The 21,052-nt window shown below is 41.8% G+C and overlaps 1 protein-coding gene across 7 annotated transcripts in view; it reads right to left on the reverse strand.

Annotated features, from left to right (window-relative positions):
- Positions 1 to 21,052, reverse strand: part of PHF20 (PHD finger protein 20) — a 176,293-nt gene that overhangs the window by 135,612 nt on the left and 19,629 nt on the right. For all 7 annotated transcript variants that reach the window (XM_074970384.1, XM_074970389.1, XM_074970388.1 and 4 more), the window contains exon 2: positions 8,850 to 8,964. In XM_074970384.1, coding sequence (XP_074826485.1) covers positions 8,850 to 8,932 — 83 coding nt within the window. In that variant the 5' untranslated portion in view covers positions 8,933 to 8,964. The remainder of the gene's footprint in view (positions 1 to 8,849; positions 8,965 to 21,052) is intronic.

Below are 21,052 nucleotides of genomic sequence, written 5' to 3' on the forward strand. Positions count from 1 at the left end.
CATCTCTTACTCTAAATACACTTAAAGCTTAATACGAAGACTTTTGCCTCTGAATCAGATTTTTGTTTTAGGCAAAAAAAAAAAAAAAAAAAAAAGAGTGTTCAACTTACCTGTACTTGTCCAATCAGAACTATGTTGAAAACTTTCTAATCAGTAGCACAGAAGTGAAAAGTGTCTACACAAATTCTCATTTATTAAAGAAATTTAACAGTATTATGAATCTGCCATAACTGACTACAAGGTACTACTAAACATAAACAGGAAGCATGTACTCTAGGGATATTTTATTCAAATCTAATCACAAGTACATCCAGTTCTCAGCAAACCTAATATTTTAAGATTATTAAGGTCCTGGAGGATAGCTCAAATGAATACGAATTACAAAACAGTTACACTTCTACTTAAAACAGTCAATCATACATATACAATGCAAAAGCCTGTGAAACACTAACAAAGTTACTGTATCTACGTGCAATAGCAAAAACACCTCGTAAATCCTTCAATTGAATGCTGATAATTTTGTTAAAAATACACAGCTTAGGAGGAAAGAGTAATTATATACAAAAAAAACCTCAAAGCCAAATCTTTACTGGTGCTAAGCATCTGCAACTCTTGCAGAAGACAGTATGATCTGCACAGAAAAGCTGACAATAAAGTAGACACGTTTAATATATTTTGTGGTGGATGTATGTTAACATTGCTGTTGGAAATGCACTTACATGTGCTGACTATTAACTTTTAATGTGGACTTTTAATATTGCAATTAGCATCCTAGGATTTTTAAAGAAATAGGAGATGGATGGGCAGATGTGCAGGGTGGGGGTAACAATCAATATACAAATCCAAGAGGCATTAGTACATTTCTTTCTAATCATCACATGGGACCTCTGTTAAATACATATTCTTTCAAGTGCATCATTAATTTTGTCCAATTCCAGGAATGAGCAATTGAGGGAGGCATCTCTCTATAACTGCCTCTATAAAATCAGTTAGGAATAGACTGGTAACCTACTCCCCACTGGAATAAAGAGGACCTGGGACTGGCTTCATGAACTCCTCTAACCAGAATAAATATCACCCAAAAGGGATGCCTGGACAATCCTGCAGCCAAGAGGAAAGTGTTCCCCAGTCACTCATTTAAATTATGCAGACTTTAGGCCCCACGGCATTCTTGAGCACAAACCCTCCGAAGTCCAATATTTTTTATTGAATATATGATCTAATAATTACACTTTGAAAGTAATTTTTAAAGTAGAATGAGGAACATAAAGGTCCAGTTCACAATGCACCAGCCATGCAATGGCAATTTTGTTCAACACACAACATCATGATGGGATGAAACCTGGAGTCAGCTGAACAGGAAGCAGAGTAGAGCAGCTCCAGCTAGAGCAACAGCAAAACTCAAATACAACATAAAACAAATATTTTGCTCTCCCAAAATGATGAAAGACAGACCTTGCATGCTCCATTTCAGAGGTTCATACCAAAGGGGGGAAAGAATCTCAGCTTCCAGAATTACATTCCAGAGCTACCTGTATTGAGCAGAGAACATGCCACGTGGAATTGCAAAAATTGAGCCAAGAGGCATGCAGCAAACCGAAGCAGTTACAGCAGTTACTGAAGAAAACAGAAAGCAGCATAAATTTTGGCAAGTCAAGTATAATTAGGCAGGCCAAAAATAGTTTGAAGAGCAACTAGCAAAAAAGACAAAACCTAACAGCATTTTTTTTTTTTTTTGGTCCATCAGAAGCAGGAAGCTTGCCAGTCAGTGGGATCACTGGATGACATTGGTGCTAAAGGAGCATGCAGGGAATACAAGTCCATTGCAGAGAAGCTACACGAATTCTTTGCATTGGTCTCCCCTGCACATGATGTGAGGGAGACTCCCACACCTAAACCATTCATTTTAGGTAACAAATCTCAGGAACTATCCCAGATTGAGGTGTCAATAGAGTAGCTTTTGGAACAAATCTATAAATTAAACAGTAAAAAGTCACTAGGACCAGATGGTATTCACATAAGGGTTCTCTAGGCACTCATATGAAATTGCAGAACTACTAACTGCGGTATGTAACCTATTGCTTAAGCCAGCCTCTGTACCAGACGAGTGGAGGGTAGCTAATGTAATGCCTAATTAAAAAAAAAAAAAAAAAAGGCTCCAGAAGCAAATCCTGGCAATTACAGGCTGGTAAGCCTAACTTCAGTACCAGGCAAACCGGATGAAACTATAAGAAAGAGAATTATCAGACACACAGATTAACACAATACGGTGGGGAAGAGTCTACATGGCCTTTGTAAAGGGAAATTGTGCCTCACCAATCTATTAGAATTCTTTGATGGAGTCAACAAGCACATGGACGAGGGTGATCCAGTCCATATATTGTCCTTGGACTTTCAGAAAATCTTTGCCAGAAGCTGGGAATGGGCGGCAGGGAATGGATCACTTGATTACCTGTTCTGTTCATTCCCTCTGGGGCACATGGCATTGGCCACTGTAAGAAGACAGGATACTGAGCTAGATGAACCTTTGGTCTGACTCAGTATGGCCGTTCTTATAGTTCTCTGCAAACATCTGCTCAATGTGCAACAGCAGTCAAAAAAGCTAACAGAATATTAGGAACCAATAGGAAAAGGATAGATAAAACAAAAATATCAAAATATAAATCAATGGAATGCCCACATCTTGAAAACTGCATGCAGTTCTGGTTGCCCTATCTCAAAACAGATATATTAGAACTGCAAAAGGTACAGAAAAGGGAGAGAGAAAAAAATTAGGGGTATGGTACAGTTTCCACATGAGGAAACAGACTGTTGATCTTGGAAAAGAGACAACTAAGAGGAGATACGATAGATGTCTATAAAATCATGAATCGTGTGGAGAAAGTGAATAAGGAAATATTTACCCGTTCACATAAAAAAAGTCATCCTTTTTGTAACTGTTTTTTGAGATGCAGCGCTCATGTCCATTCCATTCTAGGTGTGTGCGCACCCACAAGCATGGTCGTCAGAGATTACTGCCTTAGCAGTATCTGTAGGGTCAGCTGTGGCGCCCCCTTGAGTGCCACGCTCATGCGTCGCTATATCAGGCACCGCCAGTGCTACGCCCTCTCAGTTCCTTCTTGCCAGCAACTCCCGACAGAGGGGCAGGAGGGTGGGTAATGGAATGGACATGAGCAACACAGCTCAAAGAACAACAGTTACAAAAAAGGTGGGTAACCGCTTTTTCTTCTTCAAGTGCTTGCTCATGTCGATTCCATTCTAGGTGGCTCACAAGCAGTGTCCATGAAGGTATGCTCAGAGTTCACAGTTGTGCAGCTTGCAGCACTGCTCTGCCACAACCAGCATCGTCTCGAGCTTGCTGACTAAGTGCATAATGAGACACGAATGTGTACACAGAAGACCATGAGGCGGCTCTACAGGTCTCTTGGATTGGAACCTGCACCAGGAAGGCCACTAATGACACCTGTGCCCTGGTAGACGTGCCCTGATGATTGCCGGCGGAGGCACATTTGCCATCTCATAGCAGTAGCAGATACAGGCAGTGATCCAGGACAAAATCCTCTGAGCAGACACTGGGCGACCCTTCATTCTGTCTGCCACCACAACGAACAGCTGTGTCGACTTACGGAACGGCTTTGTCCTGTCTATGTGGAAGGCCAGCGCCCTCCTGACGTCCAGAGCGTGCAGCCTGCGTTCTTCATCTGACGTATGAGGCTTTGGAATGAAGACAGGTAAGTATATGTCCTAGCCAGTATGAAACTGGGAAACGACCTTGGGCAGAAACACAGGGTATGGTCGCAGCTGAACCTTATCCTTGAAGTATACTGTATAGGCCGGTTCTGAAGTAAGCGCCCTGATCTCAGACACCCTGCGGGCTGACGTTATCACAACCAGGAAAGATACCTTCCAGGAGAGAAGCAGGAAGCCGGGGCACAAAGGGGGGGGGGTGTCCCATGAGTCTCAACAGCACAAGATTCAGGTCCTAGGAAGGGACGGGATCCCAGACATGGGGGTAGAGATGCTCCAGACCTTCCAAAAATCGGGTCGTCGTATCATGAGCGAAGACAGACCTGTCTTGGAATGGAGAGTGGAGCCAAAATAGCAGCCAGGTGGACCCTGACTGATGACAGGGACAAACCTTGAAGTTTGAGGTGCAGAAGATAATCAGGATCTCCTGCAGCGAAGACTGAATAGGCCGTTCCGAGGACCAGCACGTGAACTTTTTCCATTGGCCAGGTAAGCAGCTCTGGTGGAGAGTTTCCTGCTACCCGACGAGACCTGCTGAACCAGGGCTGAGCATTCCCGTTTGTCTACATTTAGCCATGCAGTAGCCATACTGTCAAGTGTAGCGCTGCCACGCTTCAGGTGCGGAAGGCTGCCTTAGTTCTGGGACAGAAAATCCAACCAGGAGAAGCAGTTGCAGCGGGGCGGCTACTGGAAGGTTCAGCAGCGTGCCGAACCAGTGCTGGCAAGGCCATGCATGGGCTATTAGGATAATCTTCACGCTGTCCTGCTTGATTTTCACAAGGACGCTGTGAATCAATGGCATTGGTGGAAAGGCATACATCCAAGCCCCTGACCGCGGGATGAGAAATACGTCTGACAGAGAATCCCTGTCCTCCCCCATATCAAACAGAACGCGTGACATTTCCTGTTCTGCCTGGACACAAACAGGTCCAACCGGAGAGGCCCCCCACCTCTGGAAAATTATACTAACCGCCTCTGGATGGAGTGACCACTCATGGCGAAACGAGAAGGTCCTGCTGAGGTGATCTGCTAATATGTTCCTGGTCCCAGGCAGGCGCGCAGCTACCATATGAATGGTGTGCCGCACACAAAAGCCCCAAAGGCAGAGAGCTTCTTGGCAAAGAACCGATGACCTGGCTCCGCCCTGCCTATTGATGCAATATATTGCAGTGGTATCGTCTGTCAGGACTTGCGCCACCTTGCCCTTCAGGTGGGGCAAGAAAGCCTGGCAGGCCAGGCACACTTCTCTGGGCTCCCTGACATTGAAATGGAGGGCCAGATCATCCCACAGCCAGATGGGCTTCCCTGCCCAGGTCCAAAGCATCAGAGACCAGGGTCAGTGACAGGGCCGCGAAGGAACTTCCTCCAACACCAACCCGGGGTCCAACAACCAATCTAGGGACGAACAGATGCGATCCAGTACCCTCACTACCTAACCAAGGGTCATTCCTTTTGGTGATGTAGATCAACGCCAGCCATGCTTGCAGAAGCCGGAGATGGAGCCAGGCATGACTGACCACAAATGTACATGCAGCCCAAGAACCACAGGCATGTGTGAGCCGTGGTGAGTGGGTCGTTCTTCACATGGGAGATCAGGTCTGACATGGCCTAAAACACACACTTCCAGGTCGAAAATCATCCCAATGAACTCTATTCGCTGGACTGGCCTAAAGGTAGATTTTTTTCTCGTTTATTAACAGGCCCAGATCACGGCAGGTGGAACACACCATTTCGAGGCTCCTCTGCACTTGTTCCGCAGACCTGCCCTTGATGAGCCAGTCGTCAAGATACGGGAAAACCTGGACCCCTCAACGTCTCAGGTAAGCAGCCACTGACGCCATACGTTTTGTGAACACCCTTGAGGCTGATGAGAGGCCAAAGGACAGCGCCGTGAATTGAAAATGGCATCGGCCCACTATGAAACTGAGGAAATGTCTGTGACGTTGGAATATGGAAATACGCGTCCTTCCAGTCAAGGGCAGTATACCAGTCTCCCAGATAAAGGGAGGGAGTGATGGAGGCCAGGGAGACCATGAGAAACTTCAACTTCCTGAGAGACTTGTTGAGACAATGCAGGTCCAGAATAGGTCTGAGGCCCCCTTTTGTTTTCGGGATTAGGAAGGAGCAGGAATAGAACCCCTTTCCTTTCATGTCCTGAAGGACCTCCTCTATTGCCCCCAGGTGCAGGAAGTTCCTGACCTCTTGAACGAGGAGTTCCTTGTGAGAAGGGTCCCTGAAGAGGGATGGGGAAGAATGGGGGTTGGAAAAAGGGGTGGCAGCTGAGAATTGCAGGGTATAGCCCCGAGATATTATTTCTAGCACCAAGCGGTCCAAGGTGACCCGCAACCAGGCCAAACGGTAGGGATGAAGACTGTCGAGGAAAGAACAAGGTGGATCCGGGAAGTTGACTGGGGCATCACTCTCGAGCGCACCTTCAAAATGAGTACTTCTGGCCCCCAGGATGCTTTGCCAGGCCAGGCTGCATGGGTGAGCAGGAGGAGGAGGGACGACGACTACTAAAGCTCATGTCTCTAATACCTTCTTCTTGCAGACCCGTCAAGTCTGCCATGGTCTTGGTGGTGGGGGTGGGCGGAACTGCTTCCTTGCAGACTGCGGTGTATGAATACCCACCGAGCGTCCTTCAACCCATGCAGCCTAAGAGTCCATTCCCATTGAATGGGAGGTCCTGAATAGAGGTCTGCATTTCTTGGGACAGGCCAGCAGTCTGAAGCCAGCAGCTGCACTTCATGACCACCACTGATGCGACCACCCTAGCCGCCGAGTCCACCACATCCCACACTCTTTGGAGAGAGCACCTGGCCATCATGGTAACCTCCTCTACCAGGGTGCCGAATTCCTAGGCCAAATTTTGGGGGAGGGGCTCCTTGAACTTACAGAGGAAGTTAAAACTGTACCTACCCAAGAGAGCCTGGTGGTTCACCCCCCAGAATTGCAGGCTGGCTGTCAAATAAGTTTTCCTCCCGAAAAGGTCCCATTATTTGGCCTCTATTTTTGAGAGTTGGAAGTGGTGTGCCCCTGCTTGTCCCTCTAGTTGGCCACAGAGATGACCAGCAAGCCCAGAGATGGATGGGTATATAGGTACTCGAACCCTTTGGCTGGGACAAAGTACTTCTTTTCAGCCCTTCTAGTGGTAGGAGGGATGGAAAACAGGGTTCACCAGAGGGCCTTGGCAATTTTCAGGATCCCATCAGGCATAGGGCCGACAGTGCCTGATATATTGACACATGAGCACAGCACTAACAGGGGCGCCACAATCGACCCTAAAGATACCACTAAGGCAAAAATCTCCATCTGCGCACGTGGGCGCATGAACACCTAGAATGGAATCGACATGAGCAAGCATACGAAGAACAATAACTAGGGTTCACTCAATGAAATTAATAGGCAGCAAGTTTAAAACTAACCTAAGGAAGTACTTCCTCACACAATGCATAGTTAGTCTGTGGACTTCATTGCCAGGGAATGTTGTGAAGGTCAGAAGTATAACTGGGTTCAAAAAAGAATGAGAAGTTCATGGAGGATGGGTATATCAGGGGCTATCAGCCAAGATGGTCAGGGATGCGACCCCATTCTCTGAGTGTCCCTAAACCTGACTGCCAGAAGCTGGGACTGGATCACGTGATAATTGTACTGTTCTGTTCATTCCCTCTGAAGCATCTGGCACTGTCAAATTTCTCTAGTGAAGAAAAAGCCAGAGAGGGAAGAAAACCACAGATGCACAAAGATTCAGGACAGAACCATAATCAAAACAGTCGTCCTAATCTGAGCAAAAGCTAACATGTTAAGATAGGACGTAAATACTCTTAAATATTTGTAGCTGTAAAACTATCATGGCAACCTATATTCTTTCATACCTCAAACTCAGCCAAGCAGGATTTAAGATCTGATGTCTTCAATTTCCTCTCTATCTTTTAACTAACAATGTTACATTTCAGATGCAACAGCCTGTTTTTGGACAAGTGCTGTAAAGAGTGTCAATGAGCACTTCATCCTCCTAGAGGGGCCTCAGGGGAAAATCTAATTTGTTTTCGTCCTGCTGACAAATCAGAAGAAGCAAGACTGATGAGGGAGATGGACAGACATTTGGGTTGCAGTACTATCTGTAGGCTGACACAGACAAAGAGCTGAATACTATCTCTGTAATTAAAACAGTAACCTTAATTGCCTGTGCCAAACCAAGATTGCTTCTTGGAGGAAAGCAAGGCTCAATCCATATAACATGGAGTTGATGCAGGCAGCCAGAAGGAAAAAATACAGTCACTAGTGAATACTGACTGATCTTTGCATTCAGAAGGTAAATCTCTGGTTCCAGTGATTTTCAATTTCAGGGGCAATATTGGACCCACATGCTATTCTTAGATTCCTATATGACAGTGATGGTAAAAGGCATTTCATGCTATCTTCAGATGGCTCTTCTCTGACATGGATCTCTCCATGCTTATCACCTACAAATTTCACTAGCACAGGGCACCACAGGTATCTGGAACTACTCTTGAAGATCACTCAGAACCTTCAGATAGTGCAAACAGAATGCAGCCTCCTGCTTCATGAGCAGGCCCAGTAGAGAACACCTGGGCTCTAAACTAACTTGACTTAAGTACAATTCAAGATGCTGAGAATTACCTATAAAGCCTAAAAATACTCCAAAATATACTCACTCTCTCCCTCTCTGCACCATCATAGAATTTATAGTCAACAAATATTCTTCCTCACAGTTCAACTCCAAAGGGCAGATAGCCCTTCAATCCAGTATTTGGCCACCTTTAGAAATCAGTACAAGACAGCAGGTCTTATAATCTATCTGAATAGTAAATACTGCTGGATGGGGGCAAGGTGAGGTTCTGTGTTGGATATTTTGGGCTGAAAAAGACTCTCCACTTTGAAACAGCTGCTTTATAATTTGTATATTGTACACAGATAAGCCTGTTAAAAACAAATGAATAAACTAATTTTCCATAAACCAGTGAACAGGATTCCATGAACATTTGTGATAAGAAGAAAACTGTAATATCACCAAGTCTTTGTAACATTCTAAAACTTTTTGTGATAGTTAATATAATATTAAGTTTTAAAAAAAATACCAGTTTTTTAATCTGTCACGGGCTTCCAACTGGGCTCCCACCTCAAAGTTGATCCCTCTTCTATTCGGTGGATGTTTTGTCATTTTGTAATATCAACACCGCTGTTTTTATTCCCCTGAAAAATGCAATTGAATATCAATCACTAATAAAGACACATACAAAAATAAATCTATGCACTGTAAATCCAAAACATCTAAATGTTAAAAGTATTCTTAAATAATTCATTGCTCAATGTTTCCTATTTACAAGGAATAATATAGTGAAAATGATTCTCTGAGATTCAAATCAATATTAAATTCTTTACAACCAAATTTTTGAGGTATTCTCGGTGGACTGCTAATATCTTTTAGAGTGGAGGGGGGCGGGGGAGTTTAATGCTAAAAAGTTATCTATCCATGGTGCATTTTTACTGTGTTCATGGAAAATATGGTGTAAAAGAAAAATCAGTTTCAGAAGAGGAACAGTTTTCAAGAACGTACAAAGGAATGAAAGAACATGGAACACAATGTAGTGAAACATGGCCTTTCCCTATTGCTTGAGTGTTGAGTCTTGTGATGTTAAATTTCAGAACCCGAAAAACAAAGCAAAAAAAGGACCAAAGGATCTAACAAACAGTAAAACTAGTGAGGAATCTCTTCAAGAGTTAATTATGTACAGAACTAAACTGCCATTTTAATGAGCTTCCTGAAAACACTGAATTAGCTCATCCTTTCTCTGCACACTGCAGTGTACCTTACTATGACATCATCACTGATACAATAAAGACTGAATTTAAGAATTATTACAGTTATGATTTCTATTTGTCACTTCAGAGCTAAGATATCACCTAGTATGTTATTTCCCTTTCCTGTGTTTTCATCTATTTATTCTTTTAGTCTTCTGTATTTTATTGGAAACTATTTTTAAAAATAGCCAATTGTTGTGAATGCCTCCAGTACTACTTAAAACACACTAAGGAAGTCTTGCCTTAGTAGCTCATTAATTTCAAGGTCCACTTAATTGCAAAGTCCTGTTCAACAGCAACTTTTCCTAAAATCTGTACCTCAGAATTTTAACCTAAGAATTCAATACAGACTACAACCTGCTCCTACAGTCTCTATGCTCAAGTAACTCCAAGGTTTGCATATGAGATTGAAAAGACTGAAACTGTAACTTAGAGGGGAGACCTGATCAAGGTTTACAAAATAATGAACAATCTAATAAAGGTAGATCAGGAACTTTTATTCAGTCTCTCACAGTACAAGAACAAAGGGCCATCCAAAGTGAAAGGTGACATACTGATAAAAGGAAACTGCACAATTTGATTGTGGAACTCATTGCCACAAGATACCATTTAGAACAAGTGTTTAGCAGGATTCCATTAAGGATTAGACTTTTATAACAGATGTTATTATAACCCTGGATATTCTAAGTATTTTAAAAACAAACAAGAACTTTGGAAAGGATATAAATCCTCAAACGTTGCAGCATAAGGCAACATCTAACTACAGAGGCTTACAAAGAAGCTCTCTCTGGGAGGGGAAGATTATCCCATAACTGCCTACTATAGGGATTCTTCCTCTGAAACATATGGTTCTGGCCACTGTCCGAGACAGGATGCTGGATGAGATGAACAAGTGGTGTGATCGACTCCGGCAACTGCTATGTTCCTAAACGAGAGTTGAGCCCTTCTGAAAGTCTAGTCCCAGATTAACAGTTTGAGGAAAAGGTATTTTAAAAAGTAAAAGACTGTTTTTACCAGAACACAAAAAGAACAGAAACCATGGTCCTCCAACACATGGAAAGTAGTAATCAGAAAAATTGTCATCTAACAATACATATAGCATCTAGTGTTGTCATAGTCGTATTGGTCCCAGGATATTAGAGACACAAGGCAGGTGAGGTAATATCTTTAATGGACCAACTTCTGTTGGTGAGACACCACCATCCTCTCACCAACAGAAGTTGGTCCATTAAAGATATCACCTCACCCACATTTTCTCTAATCCATATAGTAAGTACTTAATCTCAAAGTTAGTTTTCATAGCAAAACCCATTTAAACCTCAAAAACATGTATGATGGAAACACCAATAGGTTCTTAACTATGCAAATACCAATTATTCTCCTCACTTGCATCAGTTTTACACCAATGTTCCCCCATTTACTGGATTTATTCCTAAGTAACATTAAGTGAGGCTAATCAGGTCCCAGACCTGCAAAGCTAGTTAAAACTACACAAAAATCCAAAAGTATTTAACCAGAAGTTAAAGTGGGAACAAAAGAGTATAAGTCTATTAATGCCCCCGCCACCACACTCCCTATTGCCTGTCTTTGGTTGCAGCTGTGCCTCCATACCTCCCACTGACCCTCATGGTTCTCTGCCCGCCTCCCCACTCTGCCCCTTTTCTGGGGTGGCTCACTGCAAGCCCTAACCAGAACTAACAGAATGAAATTAGGAAAAGAAAAAAATGTAGCCTGGAATAAAACAGTTTAGTAAACTCTTCCTAACTGTGAAATCTGTTAAACTGTTGAATAGTCTCCTATAGGGAAGTGATGGAAGCCATCCTGTTTGTGACATTTAAAACAAACCAGAAGAAAACACTAGAAAATATACTGCAGGGAAAGCCCCAAGCAAGGGCCTCCATAGGGCATGGACTGGATCAGTGGCTCTTAAACTGTGGTCCATGAAACACTTGCTGGTGGTCTATACAGAGCAGGCATGTCACCTTGTGTTGGCTAGCTTTCTTCCTCAGTTCCAGGTACTTCTATGGGGGCCAGGCTCCTCATTCAGAGGAGAGCCAGGAAAAGACCTGTACAAGCAGCCATCCTGGCTGCCTTTACTAGAGTCTGTTGAGACATGACAGTAAAAAGCCTCCCAAATGCACTGCAACATTGCTTGCATCCTTTGGAACATGCATGACAGACAGACTCAAATCTCAGCAAGTAGTATTTGATCCAATTCCTAGTGAAGCCAACAGAAAGACTTCCACTGGGTCAGACCCATAGTGAATGAAAATCTTAATGAAGTAGAGGGGCAAAAGAGTCAAATAAGTGGCAAGAGTTGGTGCTGGGCCCAGATGGCACAAGAAAGTCAACCAGCAGGTGAGGGTAGGATCAGGAACCAAGAGGGAAAGAACAACAATTGAGATCCAAGGACTAGGAAAGGCCCCTCTTCTGGATGTGGTGTAGATTCAATGAACCTGCACAATCTTTCAATATTTGTTCTTTGAAGTGCCAGTTTTTAAAAGGAGCCACAGTATAGTTACAGCTGCTGTTTTTGCCATTCATTATTTCCATTCAGTTTTTTTCATAATGGAGCTAATAAAAATACTGCCAAAATGCCAGTACTCGTGAACAAATGGCATAGCAGAGGTGTCTTTTCCCTGTTTTGGAGGCACTCCCGTACAAGGTGATTGCCAATGAAAACAAATGAAACTCCCTCCCAATGACACCATATCAACTCTGTCCATGCAGAGCAGAATACTTAGTTTCAGCCTGAAAAGTATAACAAAGGGTTAAAAAATTAGAAACATTCCAACTATATTTGCAAAGTTCCTAATAAGATAAATTTTTGATAATCTAAGCTCTATTCAACCTGCATTTGTCCTAGGTTTTTGCTTTGTTTTTTATTGATTTTCTGTTCATATGGTTTTATTCTATTTACAACTCTATCACCCCATGTGACATTTGTCCTTTTAGTCAACGACTCCTTATGCCAAAGACTCAGTGGAAAGCCTGCTTTCTCCATAAAACATCAACTAATATATTTGGGGCAATCACTGATTAAGGATCAAAGACAGACATTCTGTCAAGAACTGCGCAAACAACAGCAACAGTGGCAAAGCTAAAGCCAATTTGGAGGAACAAGAACATCTTTCTGGAATCCAGACTGAAACTGCTAAACACAGTGGTCACCTCCATTTTTCTGTATGAATGCAAGACATGGACCCTTATGGCAGAACTTGAACGGAAAACACAGGTAGTAGAGATGAGATACTTCCGTAAAATCCTGGGCATCTCAGACTTCAACCACGTCACTAACGAAGAGGTCCACAACATCGTCACCCAACACGCTGGGTCATATGAAGACCTCCTGATGACTGTGAAGAAGCACACGCTGAAATGGTACGGCCATGTAACAAGATCATCTGGCCTATCCCAGGGGCAGTACAGGGGAAGAGAAGAGATGGACTGACCACATAAAAAAAAGAGAGTGTACAGGAATGGACTTCGGGGAGATTCAAGTACCGACGCACAATCGTCAGGGTGGAGACAATTTGTTGATTGTTCATCAATGATGGTGCCCCAACGATCAATGCGGTTATGGGACTGATGATGAATATATTTTTAATACTTCACTGGCTCAGCCAACACTGGTGTGATCTTCTATGAAAGACATTTGGTATCCCTGCTTTCCCTACTCTCCCAGGCTTTTTCTGTGTCCCTGTCTGAGCCCTATAAACCCTTAATTTTATCCCACTATAGCAGTGGTTCTCAAACTTTTGTACTGGTGACCCCTTTCACACAGAAAGCCTCTGAGTGCGACCCCCTTATAAATTAAAAACACTTTTTTGTATATTTAACAACATTATAAATGCTGGAGGCAAAGCAGGGTTTGGGGTGGAGGCTCACAGCTTATGACCCCCCCCACATGTAATAACCTCATGATCCCCTAAGGGGTCCTGACCCCCAGTTTGAGAAGTCCTGCACTATAGGTATATTGTGGCCACCGCTCCTTCTAATCAAAAAAAGTTAATTGGGGCTCCTTTCCAATCCCATTAACACAACTCTTTAAGTTGGCTAATTAACACTGAGCGGTGCCCGTCCCTTCCCAACACACAATCATGGGAAGCATCATACTTCTACATCATACTCCTAGCACGACAGGACACCAGGAGCAAGAACTAGTATGCTAGGAGACAGTGCAGAATGATGGCCACTGTGCTGATTACAAGCTCTTTTGACTTACGCTAAAGTCAAAAGTTTTTAAGAATAGATTTTATTTTATTTTTAAAATAGATACGTTCTGAGCTAGAGCTGGGGGACTGACTTCGCTATTCTAATGAACATTCTCTGTTACTTATCTGAAGCCACTGGCTTGCTATTATCAATAGCTCAGACAGGATCTATTTGTTCTCTTCACTGGTGTTTTCTTTTCCCTCCTCCCTCTTCTGAGTCTGCAACTGGTTGATCTCAAACGCATTCATCCCATCATAGATAGAGAAATGGTTTCACTGTCCCAGTTCTAGACTATGTTGGGGCAGAAAAATTAAACACTTTGCATCCCGCAAAACCCAACGTCATATATTTAATTCTCTCTCTCAAAACTAGTAGGTAGCAATGCTACCAGAAACACATTAAATATGCCAGAATCTCAGCAAGAAGATAAGATTTCAACACATCTAAGCAGACAAGGACTATCATAAGACCAGGATTCCCAGAACAGCACAAATACATGAAGATGACAATGAGCTGAAATTATTTTCTTCAAAAATGTGAACATTCTGCTCCTATTATAAATGCATTAACTATGCCACATTCAATAGTATTTTCCTAATGTAGTCAAATTATTAAAAAACTGAAAATGTGCATACTGCAGCTAACAGTTATTCATATTAATGAAGTGTCCCTCAAGAAGTCTATGAAAGAGCTGTGCACAAAGAGAAAGTGCCTATAAAAATCCTGATACCAAAAAAACTTTGCAGAAAAATCACTACTAAAAAAGTAAAATGTAAATATTCCACCAAAGTTTGGGGGGTTTTTGTTTCTGGGTTGGTGGTGGTTGGTTTGGGGGGGGGTGATGCCCAGAGAAAATCTGAGGGACATGCATATGATCTAGGGATCTATCAATTTTGCTGAGATAAGGATGACAGTGCAGAAGAGAGGTGGTCTGTTTGGGGGCTCTTTCATGCTCAATCTGCAGTCTAGCCCACTGAGATCAACAGGAGCAAAGAGAAAAGACAAAGGTGCAGTAGAAAAAGGGCCTAACTCATCCAGAGAAAGGTGGTTTTTTGAAGGCAGAGCTGGGTCCCCTTTCTCCTAAGGATTGGTGTTTTCTTTTCCTGCCTCCCCTTGCTGTCCTCAGTAGTTAACTCTGTAGCAGAAGCTCTTTATGTTAGATAGGGTGGGATCTGAGTTACTCAGAGAATTCTTTCCTGGGTATCTGGCTGGTGAATCTTGCCCATATGCTCAGGGTTTAGCTGATCGCCATATTTGGGGTTGTGAAGGAATTTTCCTCCAGGGCAGATTGGAAGAGACCCAGAAGAGTGGCGGCTGCTGACTGAGGGCCCAGCTCTGCAGGCAGCAGCACAGAAGTAAAGGTGGCAATACCACACCATGCCATCCTTACTTTTGCACTGCTCTGCCTTCAGAGCCAGGTTCCCAGCCAGCAGCCACTGCTCTCTAGCTGTCAAGCTCTGAAGGCAGCACAGCCAACAGCACAGATGTGAGGGTAGCAGTACCGCAACACACACACACACACACACACACACACCCAATAACCACCTTGCGACCCTACCACAAATCCTTTTTGGGTCAGGATCCCTACAATTACAAGACCGTGAAATTTCAGATTTAAATAGCTGAAATCATGAAATTTACCATTGTTAAAACCCTATGACCGTGAAATTGACCAAAATGGACCTTGAATTGTAGGACCCAACTGATAAGCAATTCCTTGAAGCAGAGCTCAGTGCAAACAGGAAGAGAAAGTACACCCAGCAGACAGCATGCACTAACAAAAGGAGCCACAGTTTTTTCTTGTCATGATCCCAAAGATGTATGGAATCGTTTTACACACACATGAAATCTGTAGGTGTGCTGGATGGAGAAAGTCTGAGAACTGCTGTCCTAAACTCCTGTGTTTTTAACCTCTCCAACCTCTAAATAGTTTATTTCCTCTCAGTGTGGGCAAGCAATGCCGTCTGCCTTACAACAGCTTCTTCCAGACAAGCTTGACAGACTATGAAGAGGGAGTTTTTAATACATGAAGTGTATAAAAGTTTACTGTATACAATTTTTAAAGGACTAAAAAATAAAGAATAGCATTTTACTAAAGACTGACAATAAAAGTATCTCCTAAAATCTGATTGAGAAAAGTTAACATTCAATGACAAATATCAATCCAAGGATTCTTAATTTAAATCTTCAAAAAGTCTGTTCAATAAAAATGCAAGGTGGCCATTAATTGTAACAGACCTCTAAGTCTCTCTACATTTGGCACCTTTTCAATGAAATGGTTCCACTGGAACTTAAAGATTATTATATTTTATTCTTCTTCATCCACTGCTACTTAAATAAAATGTATCAGAAGGGAAATTTTGCCATGCAACCTAGTGAAGTATACAAAAAAAGAATAATCAAGAACATACTGCAAGGAACAATCCTGCACTGACAAAGGGCTGGACTAGATAATAGGTTTTCTCTCTAATTTCCATTATTAGGAATCCAAACTACATAATGATTTTTGATTCAGAAGCCTCAAACTTGTTTCATAATCACTAATACTTCATCTTTTGGATTCTAATATGTCAGATGTGTCCAGCTTACCATGGTGTGTGAGCTAATTCAATCACGACAGGTCACAAACTAACGTGTTCAAATTTTGCTAAGATTATATTCTAACATTAAAAAAAACCCTGCTCACTGTACTATGGAGATGAAATGAACATCTTTTCATTCACAAAGACCACAATTAAAAGCTCAGATTTCTCTCCCCTAAGCCCACTACATTCAGGCAAAAGATATAATCCATCTGTCTGCTTTAGATGTCTGATGTCATCAATCATACTAAGGTAACAAAGAACCTGGAATTTAACAAGTAAAGAGGTGATTGAGATTCAAGTATTTTTATTTTCAGTTTTTAATTCTACATCAAGGCTTGATCAATTCAAATGCCAGCAGCAAATAAGAAGCTATGGAGAGACCAGGGGTCTAAGTTCAATGCCAGGAATATTTTTAAGCTTTCACTAAAAATGAAAAGGTTTCCAGTACCCTATAGTTATGAATGTAACCAAATATATAATGTTGTGCTATGAATCTGTATAGTGCTTTCATACCGAACGTCTGATCTTCATTGTTTTGCCAAGCACTAGAGGAAAACCAGGGTGGATAAAAATAAATGATTTTTTTTAAACAAAAACAAAAATTTGTTAAATCGTATTTTTTTGATAAAATGCTTTTTGAGGGAAAAAACCTATCTAAAGATAGTTAAAACTAAGATACATTATAGCTCAAAGATATCTCATTCTATAGTATGAGACAATATATTTATGTAATGTTTAAGAAAAATTTTGTAAATGAGTTCCAATAGTTCATGGATTAGGGACCCATTCTTATGGGGTCCCAGAGGCTTCTGTATAGATTATTTAGATTAATCTTTCTATCTACCCAATGGGACTCAGTGATCAGTCTAGAAGATACCATCAGAGATGCTTAGTTTTGCAGTTCCCAAACTGCGGATTTGTGTCTCCAGAGATAACATGCTTGTTAACAGCAAAAATGTTTTAAAATAAATATATAAAGGGGAAAAACAACAGACCTCAACTCTATTGTCCCGCTGCAAATTTGCGTACACAGGGTCAATATCCCTTACCTTTCTCTAAAAGTGCAAAGTTTCAAAAAGTTCAATGAATAGAAGATTGTTGGGGGTGGAATAAATCTGGACAAGGAGGAGGAGTCTGGAAATAAATGTGAGACGGGTGGGACAGGCAGTAGAAACAAAAGTGAAACTATTTGAGCAGCATATTCCAGAAGTCTTGAGGTCTTTCTGAGTGTAGCCTTCACTGATTTGAGATCTACCATACCATTCTCTCATTAGAAGGGGAAACCTATAATGGCAGCAGGCCGTAAAAGAGACCCAGTTCGGAAATATTTTAATGAAGTTCCTCTACTTGGGGGTAAGACAGGCATGTGTGCAAAATGCAAACAGTGCAACAAAGAAACAACATCATGAAACAACATCATGAGAAGTGTCCCTTCTCAGGAGGAAGCTACGTTGAAGATGATGAAAGGAACGTGTCTGAAGATACAGGATCTTCAGGTTGGTAAACTTTTTTATTTCATACTTCTTTCTTAAGGACTACCTGTCTTCCTTCTGAACTATTCTTGAATTCTCACATTTGAGCCAAAAATATAGTTACTTTATGGTACTATCATTTTAGATGCAGCTGTGATGAAAAATAAATAGCTGAAATAGGCAGCTCTTCCTTTCACAATTTCACTTTAAAGCAGTATGGAGTGTCAGTGAATGCAATGACTAATATTAAATGAGCAGTATGGTAATAATAATTAAATAACTGCATTGACTTATTTTGTTTAGGAGAATCCATCCTCAAGATACAGGATTCTGAAGACTATCCACCTTCAAGATCATCATTTTGAATAGTTTCAGATTTATCGGCCAATGACAGTGTTTCAGTCACATCATGTATGTCACATAGCCACAGTATACCACCTGTAGCAAAAGGAAAAAATCTCCCCCTTCCAGAAACAACCAGAGATAAATTTGTGATAAGAACCAGCAGATTACAGAAAGAGGTAACTGATGGAAAAATTACCCAGTTTGTTCACGGAACAAACTCTCCTTTCCGTATGACTGAGAACCCACACTTCATTAACATGATTCAGTCATTAAGACCAGGATAGAGTCCACCCAACAGAGCAGATGTCGCAGGCAAATTGCTGGATCAAGTGTATGAAAGAGAAACTGAGCAGTGTGCAAAAGGTCTAGAGGGTAAAATTGTTAACCTGAGTCTTGATGGGTGGAGCAATGTCCACAATGATCCTCTTGTATGTGCTTGTGTGACAACAGAAGGGAATGTCTTCCTTACAGAAACTACTGATACATCAGGAAATGCACACAAAGCAGAATACTTACAAGTAGCAGCAGTAAAAGCTATAACAAACTGAAAAAAAATTCAAATGTCTTGTAATTCAAATGCAGCTTGGTCACAGACAATGCTATGCTGCAAATGTACCCAAAATGAGAAGAAATTTAGAAGAGAGTGCAGACAGTCCCAAGCTAACAACATACGACTGCAGTGCTCATCTGATGCACCTCCTAGTCAAAGACTTCAGTGTTCCAGAAATAAAAGGCTAATGCTGTTAAAATTGCAAAATACTTCCGTAACCACCACTTTGCAGCAGCTGCTCTAAAAAAAGTGGGAGGAACCAAGCTAACACTCCCACAAGGCGTGCGATGGAACTCAGTAGTGGACTGTTCTGAGCACTATCAAGAACTGGCCTAATCGGATGACAGTTTGTGAACAAAATCGTGAAAAAATAGATGGCACTGTCACAGCCAAAGTTCTCAACATTGGGCTTAAGAGAAACGTTGAACACATGCTGAGTACCCTGAAGCCTATTTCCGTAGCTTTGAACAAAATGCAGGGAAATAGCTGTTTTACTGCTGACACTGTTGAAATTAGGAACGAACTGAGTGAGATCTTAAAAAGAGAAATATGCAATGACAGAGTTCAATTACAAGCATTAAAAAAACAAATGGGACAAGCACTATCTCCAGCTTATTTTCTTGCAAATATTCTCAATACTCGGTACCAGGGTCAAACCTTAATTGCTGAAGACTACAAGTTGGCTATGACATGGACATCCAGCAATCATCCCTCCATAATGCCAACTATAAAACTTCAGAGCGAAGGGTGAACCGCTCAAGAAATATATGTTTGCTGATGTTTTAAAGAAAGTCACACCAATGAACTGGTGGAAGTCACTTAAGCACTTGGATTCAGAGACTGTTGAAGTCATCATCTCACTTAACAGCAGTAGCTTCTTCTGCCAGTGTAGAAAGAATATTTTCTTCCTTTGGACGAATTAATTCCAAATTGAGAAATCATTTGGGACCTGAAAAAGCAGGAAAGCTTGTTTTTCTTTTCCAGATTATGAACAAACAGGAAAATGAAGGTGAAGATGACTGAGTTAGCTGCAGAAGCCAATATTTTAAGTTTCTCATGTTGAGCAGGCTGACATAATAATAAAACTATTTTAATCAACTATTTAAATATTTCAGTTAAAAACAGTTAACAAAAACAAACCTGATTTTTAAGAACGTGAATGTTTAACTAAATTCAAAAATTCATATCCTTGTTTTGTTAAAATATTATATGGTTGCTGTTGAAGAAAAAAATCCAGAATACATAATGTTGTTGTTCTAGTTAAAAACAAACAATTTGGTTTGTTTTGATGATGTTCTGGTCTGTCTGGTGATGTTCTCCTCCTAATACAGCATGGCAAGAAAATCCTCCAAATATTAATGATTAACCTGTTGAATTGGAGATAGTTCACCTCCCAATGACTTCATAAATATTGGCTTCAATTATCTTAGTTAAATGAAATAACCAATCATTCATTTTCGGATATCATAGAATCATAGAATATCAGGGTTGGAAGGGACCCCAGAAGGTCATCTAGTCCAACCCCCTGCTCGAAGCAGGACCAATTCCCAGTTAAATCATCCCAGCCAGGGCTTTGTCAAGCCTGACCTTAAAAACCTCTAAGGAAGGAGATTCTACCACCTCCCTAGGTAACGCATTCCAGTGTTTCACCACCCTCTTAGTGAAAAAGTTTTTCCTAATATCCAATCTAAACCTCCCCCATTGCAACTTGAGACCATTACTCCTCGTTCTGTCATCTGCTACCATTGAGAACAGTCTAGAGCCATCCTCTTTGGAACCCCCTTTCAGGTAGTTGAAAGCAGCTATCAAATCCCCCCTCATTCTTCTCTTCTGCAGACTAAACAATCCCAGCTCCCTCAGCCTCTCTTCATAAGTCATGTGCTCTAGACCCCTAATCATTTTTGTTGCCCTTCGCTGGACTCTCTCCAATTTATCCACATCCTTCTTGTAGTGTGGGGCCCAAAACTGGACACAGTACTCCAGATGAGGCCTCACCAGTGTCGAATAGAGGGGAACGATCACATCCCTCAATCTGCTCGCTATGCCCCTACTTATACATCCCAAAATGCCATTGGCCTTCTTGGCAACAAGGGCACACTGCTGACTCATATCCAGCTTCTCGTCCACTGTCACCCCTAGGTCCTTTTCCGCAGAACTGCTGCCTAGCCATTCGGTCCCTAGTCTGTAGCGGTGCATTGGATTCTTCCATCCTAAGTGCAGGACCCTGCACTTATCCTTATTGAACCTCATCAGATTTCTTTTGGCCCAATCCTCCAATTTGTCTAGGTCCTTCTGTATCCTATCCCTCCCCT

The sequence above is a fragment of the Natator depressus genome, chromosome 13, assembly GCF_965152275.1.
Source record: "Natator depressus isolate rNatDep1 chromosome 13, rNatDep2.hap1, whole genome shotgun sequence".
NCBI classification, from domain to species: Eukaryota; Metazoa; Chordata; order Testudines; family Cheloniidae; genus Natator; species Natator depressus.